At 44.3% G+C, this 19,348-nt stretch overlaps 1 protein-coding gene across 1 annotated transcript in view; it reads left to right on the forward strand.

Annotated features, from left to right (window-relative positions):
- Nucleotides 1-19,348, forward strand: part of LOC108385223 (uncharacterized) — a 131,650-nt gene that overhangs the window by 53,800 nt on the left and 58,502 nt on the right. Inside the window, exons 6-8 of the mRNA XM_073213293.1 lie at nucleotides 1,450-1,557; nucleotides 6,351-6,445; nucleotides 8,182-13,588. Coding sequence (XP_073069394.1) covers nucleotides 1,450-1,557; nucleotides 6,351-6,445; nucleotides 8,182-8,368 — 390 coding nt within the window. The 3' untranslated portion in view covers nucleotides 8,369-13,588. The remainder of the gene's footprint in view (nucleotides 1-1,449; nucleotides 1,558-6,350; nucleotides 6,446-8,181; nucleotides 13,589-19,348) is intronic.

A 19,348-nucleotide genomic window follows, 5' to 3' on the forward strand; every position in this document is an offset into this window, starting at 1 on the left:
GTGTAAAGAAATGTCTCCTATAATCAAATGGTGACACATTGAGAGAAAATTTAGAAATCCGGCGTCCCTGATAGAAAGCATCTGAATCTCCTCTTAGCTCAGTGGCAATATAGCTTTACTTATTACTTCATTTCTCAGAATTACAAAAGTCCCATTCATAACTTGGGAATAATGGTAACACCTCATAGCACTGTTGAAGGAACCAACTGAGATAGTGCTTTGTGAACTATAGTCCTATAAATGCTCTCATTACTTTATCCTTGTGATTACAAAGAGACTGCTTATTCCTTTGAGAATGATGGGAGCCTAAAACCTTGGAGTTCCATCTTCTCACTTGATAGAAGAGAAAACTGAGTTCCAGAGTGGGGCAGTGGGTTATCCAAGATCACACAGCCAGGCTGTGCAATGTCAAGGCTGGGACCCATGTCTCCTTAGTTCAGTGCTCCTTCCTGTTCAACCCAGTCAGTCCTCTTTGGGTTCAGAGATTTCAATTCAGAGTCTTTTGGAATTTCTGTAATTTAAAAGTAAAATCCTGTCATTGAAAAGTGCAAAAAGGACTGGTCAGGCTTGAGAGAATTCAGTTTTGCATATCAGAAGGTCCGGAGGCCCCAATGAGCAAGCTTAGTTTGGAGTCCCGCAGAATCTTGTCTTATTTCAGGTGATACATCCACCCACTATTTCTTAAGAGCAGAGCTGACACCCCCCCTTTTTTCTGCCCCTGTGACTGCTGTGTGCCTTCATACAGCACGCTGGGCCGGCTGCTTGGGTTCCGAGGCCTCACCCGGCAGTGTACCCAGTACCGTGCCAACGCGCTGCAAGGGCCCAGGAGGAAGTTAAGCTATAGGAAAGGGATTGCATCTCATAAAGGCTTGCAAACTCATCCAGAGAACTTTATTCCTGAAACCATGAGTGAACTTATATTTTAGAAACTAGTGACAGAAGAACAGCTATTATTTATTGAGTGGTTCTGTGCCAGGCATTGTGCTAAAAACTTTTTGTGAATTAGTTCACTTAATCCCCTCAGCAATCATTTTTTAAATAAGAGAGCTAAGGCCCAGTGACTTTCTCAAGCCAGAGAGCAAATCAAGTCAGAAGGGAGAGATTTGAGCCAAAGTGATGTAGCTCTAAGGCCTGTGTGTTTACCCTGGACCACATGGCATACGAGAAAGTTGGTTGCTGATGCACGTGAATTGGGCTTTGAGAATGTAGTTGGAAGAAGTAAGGTTGCCAGGATACTGAAGGCCCAAAATATACCAAGCACTGAAAAATTCTAGTATGACTTGAGTCTTCAAGTTGAGTGTATCAGGGCACACCCCCACAATGTCTATGTTTTTATTTTATGTATATATATTATATTATGATTGTACATACTACATGACATATAACATATATGTAACTCATAGCTACTATTGCTATTATTTCATATCTTATGTTTATTTATGTATACAGGAGGCGTCAGGAACCACAGCAGTCTGGGCATTGGGATCGAGGGGAGAAGCCCAGGAACCTATCTTGGGGTATTTAGAAACAAAGCCAATCATCAGAGGCCCATCACAGGTGACTTATTAACTTAGATCCTTTATTCAAATCACTTTAACAAACAAATGGTGGAGTTCTTACCCCAAGTGCCAAGCACTTTGCCAGGCACAGTGAGCCTTTGCTCTGAGTTACTTATATGGGTCAGATTGGAAGAACTTTCCATGACCTCTTTCCTCCATGTCTTCTTGGACCTGCCTACATTAGTAAGATTTGCCTGTGCTCAGGTTGGAGGTAGTAGCGGAGATGGTGCTGTCTGCGTCTCAAACTGGCATCCAAGTATGGAACTCCGAGAGTCCAGGGATGTGATGGGCCCCATAAGTTCTCCATAATAGTATTCATTTTGTTGCTAACCTAAAAAAAAATCTTAATGGAAGTGAATGCAGGGTCATTTGATGACCACTTTAGAACTAAGTCCCACTCCAGGAGTGAGGCGTCTACATTCCTATTTACAATTTGTTTGCCACCTCAGAGCATTTGATTTCCCTGGACTATTGAGATAGGAACATGGGATCTGGTAAAGGAGGGTTCTCACTAGGTGACACCCAGTAACACCACCTAGTGGCATCCTCAGTGACATCACCTGTGCTGCCTGTCCGCAAAGATCTGACTGTAGTTGAACAGAGAAAAGGGGAGGCAAATGGGGTCATTCTTTGGCCCCCAGGAATATGGGTATGTCAGAATGAAAGCAAAACAGTGAATCAAAATCACTGCCCTGGGCGATCTGTGCTGTGTTCCCATGGAAAGGAGCAGCTGAGCTTTAGCAAAGAGTTGTGTTAACTAAACTTCTCATTTTGTTGGTTTTTTGGTTTATTTTTCACTTGTAAATTTGGTTTTATAAATCAGTGTGTAAGGGCTATGAGTACAAGGGTTAAATATGGAGTTTTGCAGTTGTAAATAACATTGCTATAGAAATAATAGAAGCCAACAATAAGGATCCAGATGATGTTTTCCCTTTAACAGGGACTCCGCGTGCTCAAGCTTAAAGATGCTCAGGTAGCTCGAAAGGGCACATTTAGTCCCACGTGGCCCAGAGAGACAGGCTGCTTCTTACCGTGGGGAAGGAGAGAGAGAAACTGTGCTGTCTTATACCAAGAAACCTGAGTCTCCTGGAGCAGAGAATTTACAAGTTTTCTCCTGTAACTTATGTAATAAGTAAAACAAACTAGATAGCCCCTCACACATTTAGTAGTTGACATTTAAAATTTTCATCACAAGTTACAATAGTCACAAAAGATGGACTTTCCACTGTGTTGTAAATAGTGGTCTTTGAAAAACAAGCTGTTGACAGAACTCTTTGAAGTATACATAATGATGCCCAACTGCCAGAAGAGTTGAAAACGTCCATCCTTTATTTGAAGAGGATGCGAACCACTCTTGTTTAACTCTTGGAACATCTATTACGTTCCTTTTTCTTCTTAAACCCACGTTTCCATTCTGCTTTGCCCACAGATTTTATCCCCATGTGACATCTGTGTACTTCAAAGTAGTATTTGATCACCTTATTGTCCTTCTTTATCACAGATTTATGTATCTAAATTGGAATTTTAAACGGTTTAAATTTCTAGCTGCCCTAAGGCACTAAGCATTCCTTTTTATCTAGATAGAGTTATTGAGACAATTATTATTAGTTCACAGCTGATCAAAACAACATAAGTATATTTGAAAGGTTGATACACAATTATTACCTAGAAGAGTAAAATGCCATTGGAAATGCCCCTCTTAGAGATGGATTTGTCCATATTGAACATGACTTGTGTGTTCAGCTTCGGCTCTATTCCTAGTTTTTCATTTTTACATATGTAGGTCTTAGAACTCTCTGCTCCCATAAATAAATAGCAGGCATTTCGTTAACAGCAATGGCGTGCAATTCTTTGAACTCCTTCCAAGGGGTATTTAAAAAATCACATACTAATCCATCTTCAAAAATTATTTTCATTAATCCATCACTTGACAACTCGATTAGGTCCTCTTCCTTCAATTTTTTTAAAAGCCCCCCCAACCCAAAAGAATAAAAGGACACCATCTGATTTACAAAGATTGTTATTCAATCATTAGAGTCATTTAATTTCTTAAGTTGGGGAAAATATAACCCAAAGGCTGTACTAAGACTTAGCAAATGATGATTAATTATACCTATTATTCATTCACTTTGGCATTTTATTTCATCCAGAAAGATTTAAGAAAATCTAAATACTATTAATTTGTGTGCCTTTACCAGTAGAATACTTTTGATAAAATGCTTTTACTTATCAAGGGCTTTAAATTTATTTTATTCAAGACTTTGGAGCAACCATTTAGCTCATTTAATTTACAAGTAATGGCTGTCATATGAATGAATTGACAGTCACTCTCCATTGTCTAATCAATCAGCTGCATTAGACTTAGGTTATCTATTTGAAAGACTCTGCCTTCCTGTCTCTATTCATATGAACATGTTAGATGTGTCCCAAGGATAACACCTCACTTCACAGAGGGCAGGGGAGGCAAGCAGAGAGCCCTGCTCCGCAGCCGATTTCCCTCCATGCTCGTTTTTCCGCTAGGGGCAAGGGCTCTGTCAACTGCGGATAAAGGAGAGAGCTTTAAAATAGTTGGAACACCTAACTTGGACTAAAACCTCCAGCTCGAAGCTATGCTTCCCTTTAACAGAAATGTATGCAGACAGCACATGTATGATGCTTCATTACATACTAATATGTCAGATTGCACTGGACTTGGCCCTCTAGTTTTTATTTGCTGAGGTACCCATGAGAAGTGCGCTTCTTCTGTAAGCAGGGTGAAAAAGAGAGGTTGACAGAGGAGACCTGGTCCTTCCTCAGTCATGTCCATCCCAGCAGATTCCCAAGGAAGCTGGGCATCTGGAAATCAATTTGTGTTAACCCAGCTGTGGAGCATCTGCAGCTGTGGGGGCCCAAAGACTTCCTGGGAGCAGTATGAAGCGCTGGGTTACTGAAAACATCCTCAAATCTGAGACTTCCTTGGGGCTCTGCCTGATACCAATGCTCCTGACAGAGTTCCTGACACTTCCCAGGAGTCAGAAAGCAGCCCTTCTGTCCGTCCATAGAGTTTATGGATGAGGCCCAGAAGCTCCACACCCTCCCTCCAAGCCCACCTGGCTCTGCCCGCTCCCCAGTCGCATGCCCAGCGTGGGAACAAGCAGGTGCATGGTGCCTTCAGAGATGCACTTAGAATGCATGGAGGAGGGCAAATTAGGGCCAACATGATTTAAAATATGCTTCTGATTCTAGTAGACATGAGTCCATTGAAATAGTCCTACAAACTTTAGTTCAGCCTATAAAAAGTTCAGAGTAATTATTGGCCAAGGTTCTAATCCAAATTGTGGAGAAAAATTGCTAGATGGACACGTCGGGGGTACTGTAACTAGTCATAAAAACTCAGTATCAGGAAAAGTGAACCTCAGTAAGTAATAGTGGGAAGTCTTCACTCAACCCACCTCCAGTAGTGGGTTCCTTTAAAAGCGGAAGCAAGGAGTCAAATGACCGGGGAAACCTCCCTTTCCAGAAGCATAGTTAGAGCCTTCCTCCCAGAAGGCTTTGCTTGAGGTTTATTCCAGAAATCAGAAAGCGCGGGGAGTGGCTACAGGCGCCTGGAGCCTGCAGCGACGGGAGATCAGGTCGTCTTGAACCAGCGCAGAGGATGGGGATGTGGGAATCTGTAGGAGGCGAAAGAAAAGAACGTGCCTGTGAGGTTTCCACATCTCAGTGCTTCTGAGATAGCAGGGCAATTATAGCTCAAACCCCTTCCCCAGGGGAACATCTGGAATATAAGTATTTCTGTGCATATTAAGAGGACTATTTATAGTTTCCCACAAATGTTAAAGAAGGCAATTATGTAAAGTACTACTATATTGTTAGGTATTTGAAAAATGCCATGCTTGCAGTCACTGCAAAGGTCTAAAAGCAATTCAGACTTCCACAGATCTGCATCCTCCAAGTCAGGAAGTAATGGGTTATTTTCCCGAAGTAGTGGCACCATCAAATCCAGCTACTCTGCTGACACTGATAAATTATGTCACCAGGCACGTCCACCCTGCTGAAGGCATGTTGGTGCGGATTCCACACTCATGCCGAGCTGGAGAAAATACAAGCCTCAGTTGCTTCTGGGATTATTAGGAAAAATCTGGCATATGCTTGGCATGAACGTGGCTGCTCAGACTGAGCCCACGGGGCTGCACAGCCGCCAAAGGACCAGCTAGAGGGGCTTGCTCTTTACAGGACGCCTGGATGCCGAAGACTTTCCAAGGGTTGTTGGCAGTGTTTCCTATGAGTGCAAAGTACTATACTCAGTTGATTTCATGTGTTTTCTTATTTGATGACGTTGCTAATAATGCAGCCCACCTCATAGAACTAACATTATACCCATTTTATAGATGAGGAAGCTGAGGTTAGTAAGCAGTGGAGCTGAAATTCAAGAGTATAACTTGAGAACCTGCATGAGTCTGTGGCCAGTGGGTTTCACATTGGACATATAGGAGAAGGTGAAGGGACACATTTAGGGGCCACTTGCCAATAGCCCTCAATGTGATGCAAGACTGAAGGTCTTACTGCCATAGTTACAGCATATATGTGTGTATGTATATGCAGATAAAGATAAATGCTTATGTGTATATATATATATGTACATATATTTTCCATCTGACCAATTCAATACCTATGTGCACCTCCACCCCTACCTAAGTCTAGAAGTGGTACTTCTAGATCCCCACCCACCTTCGGGTGTGTCTGATTTCCTGGGTTTCTTGTCTGGTGGATGTGGGGCTGCTGCCAGGCCTGTTTTCTGATTTGTCTCTGCAGAGAATGCTCTTGAGGAGTGGGCATCTTTCTGTTCCCCTGCCCCTCTCACCTCCTCTGCGGGGCTCACGCAGAGCCCCCATCCGCAGCAGGATGAGGTGAGCTCCCTTCAGGTGTTCTGCCCCAGGTTGGCCCCGGGGCACACAGCTCCTGAAAGGCGATGGGGGGGTGGGGGCAGGGTTTCCAGAGCCCTACTGGGAGGAGGGATGATTTTGATAAATTTACAAATCTGAATTTGATTTGCACATGGTTTTGTAATCATTTTCTGGGCCTTTTGCTACTGGTTAAACATCTCCACTGGAATCAAGACCAGTTTTCTAAAACAGCTCGGGACAATTTTCAGCCCTTACCGACTTACCCCTCTGCTGTTGCTTAACGACGTGTCCCCAGGACTTCTAAATAAAGCTGTGAACCTTGGTTTCATGGGGATTATGAGGGTGCAATTCCTGCGTAGTCTCCTTTTCTTGGTCTCACTGAGTCTTTGAATCACATAATGAGAAACGGCTAGAGAGAAGAAATTAAATTCAAAAGTAAAACAGGAGAGCCGTGAGAAGAGAAAAAGAGGCACAGGAGAAAGGTTGTCCAAATCCTGGTGACTTAATAAAGAAGTAGAAAAATGTAGGTGTGAAGGCAGGATTACAGAGCCATTAGGAGACTGGGCATCAGACCTGCGATTACACCACCAGCTGCCAATGAGAAGGAGATGTACCGCTGCTGCGGAAGAAATGAGAAACTAGGAAATGGAGAATTAAGCTCGGTTGCTTATAATGCAGCCTACCCAAGCATGTGATTTAATTTCGCCTTGAACCACCCAAATCCTCTCTTGAATATTAGGTTCCACTGACTGGCATTGTTTGTAGAATTCTTGTCTTCGTCCATGAAAGAGGAACAAAATCACAATGGCCAAAAGTAATTACATTTTAAGTAAACTTAAGCCACCTATTCTTAAGCAGGTCTTCTTAATTTCAGTGCACGATTTTATAAATATGGAACTATTATCCCCCAAATTCAGCGTCCTCATTTCAGCAGGTAAGGATGAAGTGAACAACCAGTTATTACCATCTTTGCAAGTCACATTTAAAATATGGTCCCGTTCCTAAATCAAACAAAAATGCAAATTAAATGTCTTAGGAAATCAGTGTTTGATATTCACAATTTCATAGAGAACCTAAGGACCAGGGCCCTAGGCTGGCCGCTCCTCGAACTGCTAAAGCCCCAGTGAAGGGGCCCATGCTGCTGAATCCAATGCCGAGACAAATGGTGTCCGTCACGTTGGGCCTCCTTGTCATTCCTGAGACTAGAAAATGCCTCCTCTTGCCCAAAACGCAGACCCGGCTCTCCGCCTTCCTAGCCGGGAGCTGGAAGACTCCCCTTTTGGACATATAAATAAGGGAGACAAGACAGAGGGAAGCGAGGCAGGTTTCTTTACCGCTGCACAACAACGGGTCTCCCAATGAGGAGACGGTTCCCCAGGAAAAAGTCACCTCAAGAGGCCCCCTTAATAGTAAATTATTGCTTTAGTGAATTAAACTGTACCCCAGAGGCCTCAAGGAATTATGGAAAACTGCCTGGTTCACTTTTACAAAGTGATTTACACACGGGGGTGTAATCTGTCTCAATGAATCTGAAGCCGCTACAGAAGAAGCAGGGTGATTTCAATTATGTAGTTATTTACCACCACACCCTTCGCTTCCCTCCGTGTCAGCATCGGGAAGAATAAACACAGGCCTCTTTAATTCATTCTGTCACATGAAGACTGTTTTCACGTCCTGTAAGAAAGCAAGGGGAAAGGCAGTAAAAGAACAACCCTGTCTCTCTTATTCTCTCTCCCTAGGTTCTATCCTGAGATGCTTTGGGATTTCCATGTCCTCAGACACTGCCAAGGAGATTCACAAAGGCCGCGGAGCTCTGGGGCCCACAAATGGCAGAACAAAGGGTATCTCGCTTTCAACACGACTGACGGAACATTATTTCACTTTGACCTGCCTAGCCACTGGCTCTGCAATTTGATTGGTAATTGAAAGGTGAATCTCAAGTTCAATTAGTAGGACAGTTTATTGCCTTGAAAATAGAAAGGCAGTTGAAAACTGATATTAAATAGTCTGTCTTCTGTGACTTCATGTAGTGAGTATTGAGTTCACAAAACTCTTTTCCAACCTATTATTTATTGAGGGTATTTCCCAAAAGAGCATTTATAAAAGTTGCTGCTGTCATAAGCTGAAAATATAGTTCACTAAAAGCAGGTTTATTTATACAACCACAGAATATCTATGTAGCCATTATTGATTCAATGTTCAGCCCATTTTCTTATCAGCAGTGCATCTCCCCAAATTGCAAAGTGGTGATGAGAAGCTGTGCGGACTGAAATGTCCATCAGGTTTGACAAAGCTGGGTCTGCATTTAGGAAAGGACGCTGGAAGTCTGGAAATGGCTGCCCAAAGAGAAAACATCTCCTCTATCTAGTTGATCATAATAAAGCTCTGATCAAATTCAAAATCATAAGACACACATACTCAGACTTAGTCACACAAATTATTTCTTTTCCTGATAACTGTTCTTGAAGTCTGAAATTTCGACAAGGAGTCTGGTCATTTCAAGGTGCATTAAAAAATATCTCCTTCCCCCCACTACCCTCTAATCTTCTGATACTCCAGCAAAGATGAACTCCAGCAAGACTATGATGGCAAAGCAGGGGACCCCAGCCTCCATCACTGCACAAAGATCAACAATTAGCTATCCATGGCCAGAAACAGCTCAGGGAGAGTTTCCATTTAAGAAACTTCAGCAACGCAGTGGAACAAAACCCTGGAGAATCACTGCACAGAAAGGGAAGGGGTAACAGCTTCATTTTGCTGCATTATCCCATTCCTGGTGGGCACTGGCCGGGGATCCCAAGATTAATAAAACTCAGTGCAAGCTCACAGCCTGTTTTGGGGCTGGAGACGCCCTTGTTCCTCCAGCTAGCAGGTGTGATGTTTGTTGATGTGATTTTCAACATCTGAGCAGCAGCTCAACCCTGGGTCTCCTGGTTGGGCTTGACTGGCAGCCGAGTGTAGGACTCCTGTCATGTGAGTGAGGTGGGCCTGGGCGAGGTGATCAGTGACCCTCTGGGACAAGGATGGATGCCACATTTGCAGCATCACTGCTTCCTGTTCTTAACAATCTTAGCTTATAATTCAGCTTGAAAACTCACAACTTGTGCAGGTTGTCTTTTTCTGTTTGCAAGGTATTGTTTTTGTCTGGTTTGGTTTCGGTTTTGGTAGAAGATTTAAATTCCAGATTCTATGGATGATAACCAATACTAGCTCACAGGCTTTTTAAATATCCCCTTCACAGTAATGGAGATAACTTATTTTTTATGGCTGAATTTTAAGAGCACAAAAGCTTCTGCTCATGAAGTTGTTTTGAAAGATACACTGGCCTCTTATCAGGGAAGTTTTGGATGCTGGAGCACAGACACCCCCCATTTTCTCCCCTTCTGCACAGGCCACTGTGGGATCTCATGATCACCGTGGAAGAGAAAGGACTGAATTCACTCCCCAGAGACTAGGAATGAAACCCAGTCAGATGTTGCCTTGCTGGTGGGCTCTGGAGGAATAAATCACATTTGGGATTTGGGAGAAAGGTACTAGGTTTTAGAAGGCAATCTTGCAAATATTGAGATAAAGATTCTTTTAGCTTACAGCGCTGGACAATCATGAATAACCTAAGTGACTACATAAGCATTGGCCCAGAAGGTGACATGCACGTGATTTTGTTGAAATAACTTAGTTGAGTCAATAATTTCTAAAAATAACAGTAAGTTGGTTGAAAATGAATAATGTTTAATCACTGTTGGTTTGGGTTTTGTTGTTTTTATTGCACATATTGATAAATTTTTTGCACCAAGGGGCATTTTTAAACCTTGTATTTCTTAAAGCAATTTAGTCTGTTTCCAGAATTTGTCCAGTCATTTTATTCCTTTTCCCCTCTCCTTTATTTATAATTTATTTTCATCCAGTTATTCTGGTCTGTGTTGTTTTGTTAGAGACAAGCTGGAAGCAACCAAAATGTCCAACAATAGGAATTCAGTTGCAAACAACTCAGAAGTCAGACAATAGTGGATTGCTAAAGTAAATCATGAAAGGCATTTTTATATTATGCACAAAAACTTTAAAACTATGAATTGGTCATTTGTAATCAATTTTGCCCAATTCTAGAGCTTCATGAAGACATTCGGGTAAGCAAAGCAGGTTAAAAATAATTTGGACAAATAGTGTTTTAACCCTGAAAAATTCTAGATAACGTTTTCTTTATCAACTAGTAAAATTATGGTTTATGGCTATTTTATGTGATTTTTAAATTACCTCTTGTTTTATAAAATCAGCTGATGTTCATTACACTAAAAGGGGGTATGGTCAAGCAAAGAGAAGATAATAATGATTTGGCAGTATCTGTAGCCACACAGAAACAACCACTATTATCTTGGTGTGAGAGTATCTCGGATGATTTTCCATGCATTTGATCAGGACTTTACTTCCAACATTCCACCAAAATGGCTTTTGTCGAAGTCACCTGTGATTCCTGTGGCTAAATTTCTGGTCCTGATTCCAGTAAACGTATCCATCAGATACGGATGATGAAGCACTGTCCACCTCACTTTCAGAACAGGTGAAAGCAGCCTCCCTGGGCTTCCCCTTCCTCAGCACCCTCACTTTTTAACACTCTGGGAATTCTCAGTCTTGTTGCACTCATGCCATAGTTTGTTAAAGCACTGTTTTTCTAAGTTGCCTTCACTTACTGAACCAACACATATTAATGGATGTCTTTTAAGTGCTAGACTCTCTAGTCACTGCTGATTTTTAAAGAATGAAAAAATCCCCAGGCTTTATGAAACTTATAGCAGGAACACTTGCATGGGGAGAGGGCCTAGAAGATAAGCAAAATAAACTTGAAATATTGTGTGTTAAAGGGTGATATGCTGGACTGACTAGTGTCCCCCCAAATTCATGCCAACATAGAACTTCAGATTGTGACCTTATTTGGAATAGGGTCTTTGCAGATATCATTAGTTGAATTAAGAGGAGGTCATACTGGATTAGGGCCTGTATTTGGTGACTGGTGTCCTTAGAGGAAGGCCATGTGAAGACCCAGACACAGAGGGAAGAAGGATGCAGAGGTCAGAACGATGGGGCTATAAGCCAAGATCACCAAGAATTTCCAGTAACCACTAGAAGCTGGGAGGGACTGTAGGAAGATTTCTCCCTCAGATCCTCCTGCAGGAATCCATGCCAATCAGTAACTTAATTCTGGATTTCTGACACCCAGAATTGAGAGAAAAATTTGTTGCTCTAAGCCGCTTGGTTGTGGTGCTTTATTATAGCAGCCCCAGGCTGAGTACAGATGAGAGACCCCATGGAGAAAGCAGGGTGGAGGACAGCATATGTCAGTAGAGGAGGAGCTTGGAATTGTCTATGCGAAGACCTCATTGCAAAGGTAATATGAAAATTAAAACCTTTAGGAAGTGAGAGAGCAATTCATGGGGCCAGCTGGGAGAGGGGTGCTCCAGGCAGAAGGAAACACAAGCGCAAAGGCCATGAGTCATTGCCTACACAGCGTGGTGATGGAACAGCAGCAGAAGCACCAGGCAGCTGCTAGAAACGCAGATTCTTGGCCTCACCCCAGACCTCCTGCATCACAATTTCTGGAGGCGAGGCCTCGGGCTCTGTTTTGACAAATGCTCCAGGGAATTCTGACGCAGCTCCAAGTCTGAGACCCTGTCCGACAGAACCTGGGTCTCCCAGGGCCTCCATCTCTGTCCCTAAGGCTCAGCCCCTGTTCCCTCAGCTCCAGCACCTTGGGGGGCTGCTCTTCCTTGGGGCACTGGCCTGGCTGTTTCCTTGCTCTGACAGTGCCCCCCAGGCCTCCCCTCTTACCATGCTTCCTCGCTTTATCAGCTCTTTGTTCCGGCATCACGTTCTCCTTGAGGCTCCCCCAGACCACCCTAACATGAGCACCGTCCATACCCTGACACCCGCACCCCCTTTCTCCTGCTTGATTTTCCCAATGGCATGGTGCGCTGACAAACCTAGCTTTCGTTATTGACCTTGCTCAGGTCTAACTGGGATGAAGTCCCATGAGGACAGAGATCTTTGATGTTGTGTCCCTGTTCCTGCCTTATCCCCAGCACTGACCAGAGGGCCAGACACGCAACAGGTGTTTGTGAGTGATCTGTGAACATGGCCCCCCAGTGACCCACACCATGATCCCTGGAACCCATCACTGTTGCCTTCTGTAGATGCAGGGTCTTTGCAAATGTGATTAAGGATCCTGAGCTGAGGAGATTATCCTGGACTATGCAGTGAGCCCCAAATGTGATCACATGTATGCTTATAAGAAGGAGACAGATTTAACAGACACATGGAGGGGGAAGGACTGTGGACACAGTGCAGAGGGAGATGGGGAGATGCTGGCCTTCAAACAGCAGTGAGGATGCCGCAGCCCAGGAAGACCAGCAACTACCACAAGCAAAAAGCGGCAAAGGAAGGTTCTCTGCTAAGTCCTCGGGAGTGAGCACAGCCCAGCTGCCACTGGCTTGCAGCCCAGGGACACTGATTCAGACTTACAGCCTCCAGGGCCACGAGAGAATAGAGTTGTGCAGTTTGAAGCCACCCGGGTTGTGGTGACTTGTTAGGGCAGCCGCAGCATTCCATGAATATCTTTGACTAAATGAAAAAGAGACACGTGTGTTTGTTTTGTAAAAATGGGTCATGCTGCACCTGGATCTTGTTGTGAGGGTTTCCCGTCTCTGCCTGTGTCTTGGGAAGCAGAAGGCAGTGCCTCCCCCAGAGGGCAGCGTGCACCAGGGGGCTGCAACCTCCAAGCGGGTGTGGCGAGCCGGCTGCTGCTGCTCCCCTGGGTCACCCATGCCTGGAAGTGGCCTCACACCCTTGTGCAGGGCCTGGAAACCGAGGACATGGTAATGCAGCAAGCTAAGAGCCTCACTTTGGCCCGTAGCTCGGCAGGGGGCTAAGGAGTGGAGTAATTCGAGTTACTTCTCTCCAGCTGGTGGAGGAGGCTTGGGCAGAGCAAGCAGGCAGCAGAGACGCCGGGCGGGAGTGCTGAATACAAGTCAAGCTGAACCGACAGAGCCACGTGTCTTTTGCCCAGAAATGAGAGTTGATATCCCCAAGGCAGCGAAGGAGACCACAGAAAAGGAGGCTGAGATCTAGTTCTGTCTGAGTCCTGGTGAACGGCAACAGGTAGGCCACCCGAACAGGGAGACTGACACATGCGGTTAATGAGTCAGAGATGTGGGTGGGGCAGGGTGGGTTGGACTCAGAAGGAGGGGAGACAGTTTAACACTGCAAGGGAAAGAAACCTAATCCTTGGGTTTTCAAACTTGGATATTCATTTTTAAAAATCTGCATAAGCAGTACTAATAAAACAGATCGGAGCCAAGTTCCTCGGGTTGGCAAATGGGAAAGGACCTCGGGGGCATCCCTGACCCCAGGGTACTGTGGAAACTCCTGGCTGCGTTATCTCATGTATTAAACTGAAACTGAAGTTTAAGCTTGGATCTAATCTTACTTAGAATAAGGAGCTACCTGTGTCAGATCAGGTCAGCTCTCAGGCATTAACAACGTCCTGTGACTTAACGGACTCTCCTAGCTGCTCCTCCAGAACGCGGTGTTCATGGGTCTCTCCCTGCCAGTCCATGGGTCTCTCCCTGCCAGTCCCACGTCACCTCTACCTCCCTCTGTAGGGCCAGCCCTGCACTTCCCTGACCGGCTTTCTCACTGGCATCACTGGTTTCTGCAGATGCAAAGTGTTGACTTCCACTGCCCTTTGTCCTCTGACTCCAGGCCCCCTCACTCGCTCTCCTAACTCCAAATTCCCCTTCATTACACCCGAGCTCTCTGTGGGAGAGGCTATGTTTTATGGTTCCTGCAGTATTGGGCACAATGTAAGTGATTTATGTATTAAGTTGACTTAAAAGCTAGACCATTGGAAAGGAGGAGCAAATGGATGGGTGACGCCTAGGGAAGCTCAGCAACTCCCAGCCTAAGTGGGGACCTTGTGCTCCATCTGCCACGGGACCTGCAAAAATTCTGTATTTCGATCAAAGTCGGGGTTCCACGGGTATACACAATTGCCAAAACTTATCAGGGTGACTACTTACAACCTGTGCATTTTACTGTGTTTGTTATACTTGAATTAGAAAAGGCTGGCAAGCAAGTGAGGTTATTCAGACTTGGGAGTTACTAGTATGGGTTTGAATTGTCTCGGTGCTCTGGGAGACAGGTGAATGTAATTCAAGGTGGCAGAACTGAGGAAGGACAAGAAGTCACATGTCCTCTGTCTGAGAGGCTTCTAGACATGGCTCCCTGTGTGTGGACTTACTTGTGTGGCCTTCTGGCATGCAGAAGTGCTGGTCTCTGCGTCCTCATTACACTTGGGATGGGAAGGAGAGTGAACTCAGCCATTCGGTCGGCATGTTCCTCTGCTGCATGCCTGCATTTGGATGGCTGTATGTCTTTCACCGTGAGTGTTCCCCACGCCGGTCTCCAGGCCCTCAGCTGGTCAGGGTACACAGAAGGGGAGAGAGTGCAGCCACCGCAACTTCCCTGCCCGTCTGGCTCAGGGTCCTGCCTGGCGGCTCAGCCCACTCCCTCCACACATTTGGTGAATACCTGATACATATATGTTCCCAAGTTCCTCCCAGACTAGAGAACACTGTCTCCCCTTCAGGGATGGTTGGTGATCAGTGCTAAGCCCTGTGGGCTGTATGGGAGGTAAAAGAGCTCACGGTGATTCACCCTCCTCCCCCTTCGCAGACGGGTCCTAACCTGTGCAAGCAGAATCCCGGGGAGTGTGGTGTCAGTAGTGACAAGCAAGGTTCCTCCTGGGCCTTCCCCAAAGAGCTTGCTGTCTGTCTCAAGGGGCAAGAGCAAGATAACAGTGCAGCCAACCATTTGGCAAGGGCAGCTTCTATGGGGTGATGAGCTGATGCTCTGACCGAGTCTGCAAGGAGAGACAGCCAGTAAGAGGCACACGGGGGGCAACAGAAATCAGTGTGGCTGGAGGAGAGCTCGCGTGGGCCCCAAGGCAGAGAGAGAATGTGTATAGGAGGCGGCCAGCAAGGCACCCAGGGAGTAACAGAGGCGTCTGGACAGGGTGGTGTGCTCGCAGAGCGGATCAACCATTGGAATTAGACCAAGCAGAATGATTATGCTACTGTGAGTTTCCACGGAGGACCTTGCCAAGAATGTCTAACTTACCCAGAGCACCGGTCTCTGAAGGTCAAGTATGGGTGTTAACATAAAATGATTTTTTTCCAGTTGCTAAAGGTGTGTGTTTTGTTCAGACTCCTCCAAACTGCTGGCTGATGGGTATTTCTCGTTAAAATACTATAGCTTTATTGTTGCTCTTCCTCAGCCAATTTTATTTTTCATCTTTTAGGGGCAGCTGTGCATTTCTGTAGCATGTTTCCCTGTTTTCAGAGTGTTTTCAGGGACATCTGCTCACTGGAGCCCACGGGCTCTCTCTCTCCAAGAGGGCAGTCTGAGGTTCCCGGAGGCCAGGGGAGCTGCCGGCTGGGTCACTGATGAGGAAGGGCGGTGGTTAGGACCTGGGGCTTCTCGTCTCTGTGCTGTCTGGAATTATGGCCTCTGCCTACTCAGACCTGGGACCTTGGTCGTGATCTTCTGTTTTCCTTTGATAGCAACTTGCTGATAATTTCTCAGTGCTGAATTGTCTTTGGCAGCCAACATCAGGGGCACTGGTGCCCTTCTGTAAAACAGTTACAGCTCTGTTTGATAAGACGAGCCATAATTTACTGCTGTTCTAACCTCTCTGTTGCTCAGGCAACCAATATCCTGAATTCAAACTCAGGCTATTTTAGTTAAGTTTACAAATTTATTACCTTACAACCACTCAGCCCATCGTATTGCTCACATGTCATCCTATGAGTCACTGAACCCCTAAGAGTCACCTAAACTCCAAATGCCTGTGAAGAGCCGTGACACATGTGTGGTGACCGCACACAGAGAGCACCCTGCTCTCTCCTCGCTGAGCTTGCTGACAGCGAACCAAGGGCTGCTCCACGCTGATCTTTCAAGGACGTGCCCTTTCTCACAAGGTCACATTTCCTGCAGCACAGGCAAGCTTATTTCACAATTACTAGGCTGGCTCAGGGCTGCAAGTAACCCTTCTGTAACCTGAAGGGGTTGCTGGTGCTAAGGATGAGTGAAGAAGCTAGTGCACAAACAAACCCATTGCACAAAGCCATCCGTGGAGCTGGTTTTGGCTTCGATTTCCCCCTTATTGCTGCAAGGGGACATCTGGGGACACTTTGCTCTCTCTCTTATTTCCTGTCCTTTCTCTCCCATCACCACTTGTGTCCCTCCGACCCGAGCTCCCTGCACCCCTGGGCTGGACCATGGTGCTAACTTCCCCTCTTCCCATCTCCACCCCATCCTGGCAGCGCATTCATTTAACCAACATTTATCACAGTCTGCCCTGCCCTCTGTGCTGGGGCCTCTGCAGAGCTCACAGTCCCATGGAAGAGTGACGGGTGAGCAGTAAGTGTGATGATGGGGACAAGGACCTTGTGGGTTGTATTCTTTGTGCCTAGTATTTGTTGAATAAATAAATGAACAAATTTTAAGAGGTATAACTAAACATTTGTCGAAGAGCTAAAATTTTCAGAAGACAGGGACTGGCTGAGTTGACAGAGGAAGGGGTCTGGCTTGGCTGGGCCAGGAGGAGGGCAGGTGAAACTCTGCCAGGAGGCGGCACGGAGCCTGCAGGCCCCCCACAAGTTCTGCCCCCTCTCCTGGCCACACCAGTCCTTGGCGACCCTCTCCTCTTCCCAACTGTGCTCTTTAAAATATTTTGGCACTTCATATACCTAAGGGCACTATTTTCTTTTCATATGGCTGTGTCATGAATTCCTAATTAGACTACAGTCTCTTTGAGGGACTACAGTTTACTTCCTAAATGCAAAGACCAGCTATTCATAACTGTCATCTCTTTTTAATAGGCTGTATTCTATTCTGGGAGCACCTTTCTGTACATATTGTTTACTACTAAGACAAAAGGAATGTTTCCCTTTAAATGTCAGTTTCTCTGGGACCTGTAATTGTTCATTTAGAAAACTGTGATTACGTGCTAAGGTCGGGGACTGGGTCAAAAGGAAATTTTAAGGTGCCAAGCCTAACTATCCACTGTGTGGTGCAATCAGAAATGCAAATAAAGAATCTTTGGGTAAGCCAAAGGAAAACCATTGTTTGATTTACCCAACACTTTGATTTCAAAAATACATTGGCCCCATTAAAAAAAAAAAAACACAACTTTTTTTTAGGTTTCAATGATAGTGAATGTATTATTTGTCGGTTTTTGCAAGTGATATATCACAGAGCTCTCATGAGTTTAAATACAGCGATTAACTTCACGTAGCCAGCATAGCAGCTACTTGTGAGAACTTAATGCTCAGAGGGCTTTGTTCTTAGTAAGCATTTGTGGGTGCTCACGTTTCTTTAACTGTTCCAAAATAATTTGTGTTTGACTGGAGTGAAATTAATAAGAGATTTGGATAATTTCAATACATGATGTTCAAATCCAATGTAAATGGATTTTAAGAATTAGAGCTGGAAAGATAAGGTTTGAATCTTAAACCTTAATTGTCACATGTCTGTTCATGAAAAAGAGATTTTCCTTTTTCTTTTTCATTCTACATTCACCTCAGCTTAAGTGAAATGCTACTATAGCACAAATGCAACAGTGGTGTCCTGTGGCTTGGTCTGTGAATGACAAGTGCGTGTCACAACTGTGGCCTGGGGAGGCTTGGGTTCATGGCTACACAGAGGTACAGAATCATTGCAAAGAACAGGACAGTGGCGAGAGAAAGAACAGCCAGTAGTTATTTTTAAATACCTGAAGTCATTACAAATGAATCTTCAGGGTCTTTCATTTTCATTCCATAAGGATGAAGTGCATGTATAATTTAAAATTGAATTGAAAATTAAGCTGGTCTTTTTTTAAGCTAATTTTTTGGAGAATTCAACATAGGGTTTCCTTCTAATTTTTATACAGAAAATATGCCATCATTTCTCTCCTGGTGTCATCGCAATGTTCTGTAATGTATGTATAGATGACACGGTGACTTTGTCTTTCTCACATTTTATAAAAGAGAAAGTGAAAAGAAGGAGACTATTTTAAAAATTGTAATTTTTTATGTACATGTGGGAAATGGAGTAGAAGAGTTCACACCAAACCACTAACAACTGCCAACTTTTCCCCCAGAAATAAATTGCAACTACATCTTGGCTTCTCTGTGATTGACACCCTGCTTCTCACTGGTTCCTTTTCTGTGTCTTTATATCTTCACATACAACATCCAGTCTTTCTTTATTTTATCTAAAATTTTTATATAAAGATGGTGTTCATATTCTATATATTTTTTCACTCAGGATGTGAACTCTCATAAATGTTTACTGTGAGTGAAAAAAAATCTATTGACTATGAATACCATAATTCTATTTATGTAATTTTTTAAAATAAGAAAAAAATATATGTATATGGTAAAGGCATTTGGATTTCCACTTTTGAAAATTACCTTTTCTCATTTTTTCCCCCACTTTCCTACCGGGGCACTTCCATTCTCTTATTTACTGATTTATTTAGATTCTTCCTCCGTCACACATACATTCATCCCACACTTCTTTTCTTTTTTTCCCTCTCCTTTCCTCCTTTCTTTCTTCGTAATGCGTTCGCCAGTATTTCCTGTGCCATGTTGATTGTGGGGTGATGGCTGCCCTCCTTGTCCTGCTCTTGCTTTTGATGGGAATCCTCACGAAGATGTGATAACTCAAGTTTTTTGGTAAAAACCCTTCATCAGATGCAGGAAGTTCCCTCTGTTTCTATTTATTCTTAAGATTTTTACTTTTAGATAAGGGAATGCCTTTTTGAATGCTGAATGCATAGAATAAGACATGTTATTTTATTTCTTTGTAATCTGT

The sequence above is a fragment of the Manis javanica genome, chromosome 9, assembly GCF_040802235.1.
Source record: "Manis javanica isolate MJ-LG chromosome 9, MJ_LKY, whole genome shotgun sequence".
Lineage (NCBI taxonomy): Eukaryota > Metazoa > Chordata > Mammalia > Pholidota > Manidae > Manis > Manis javanica.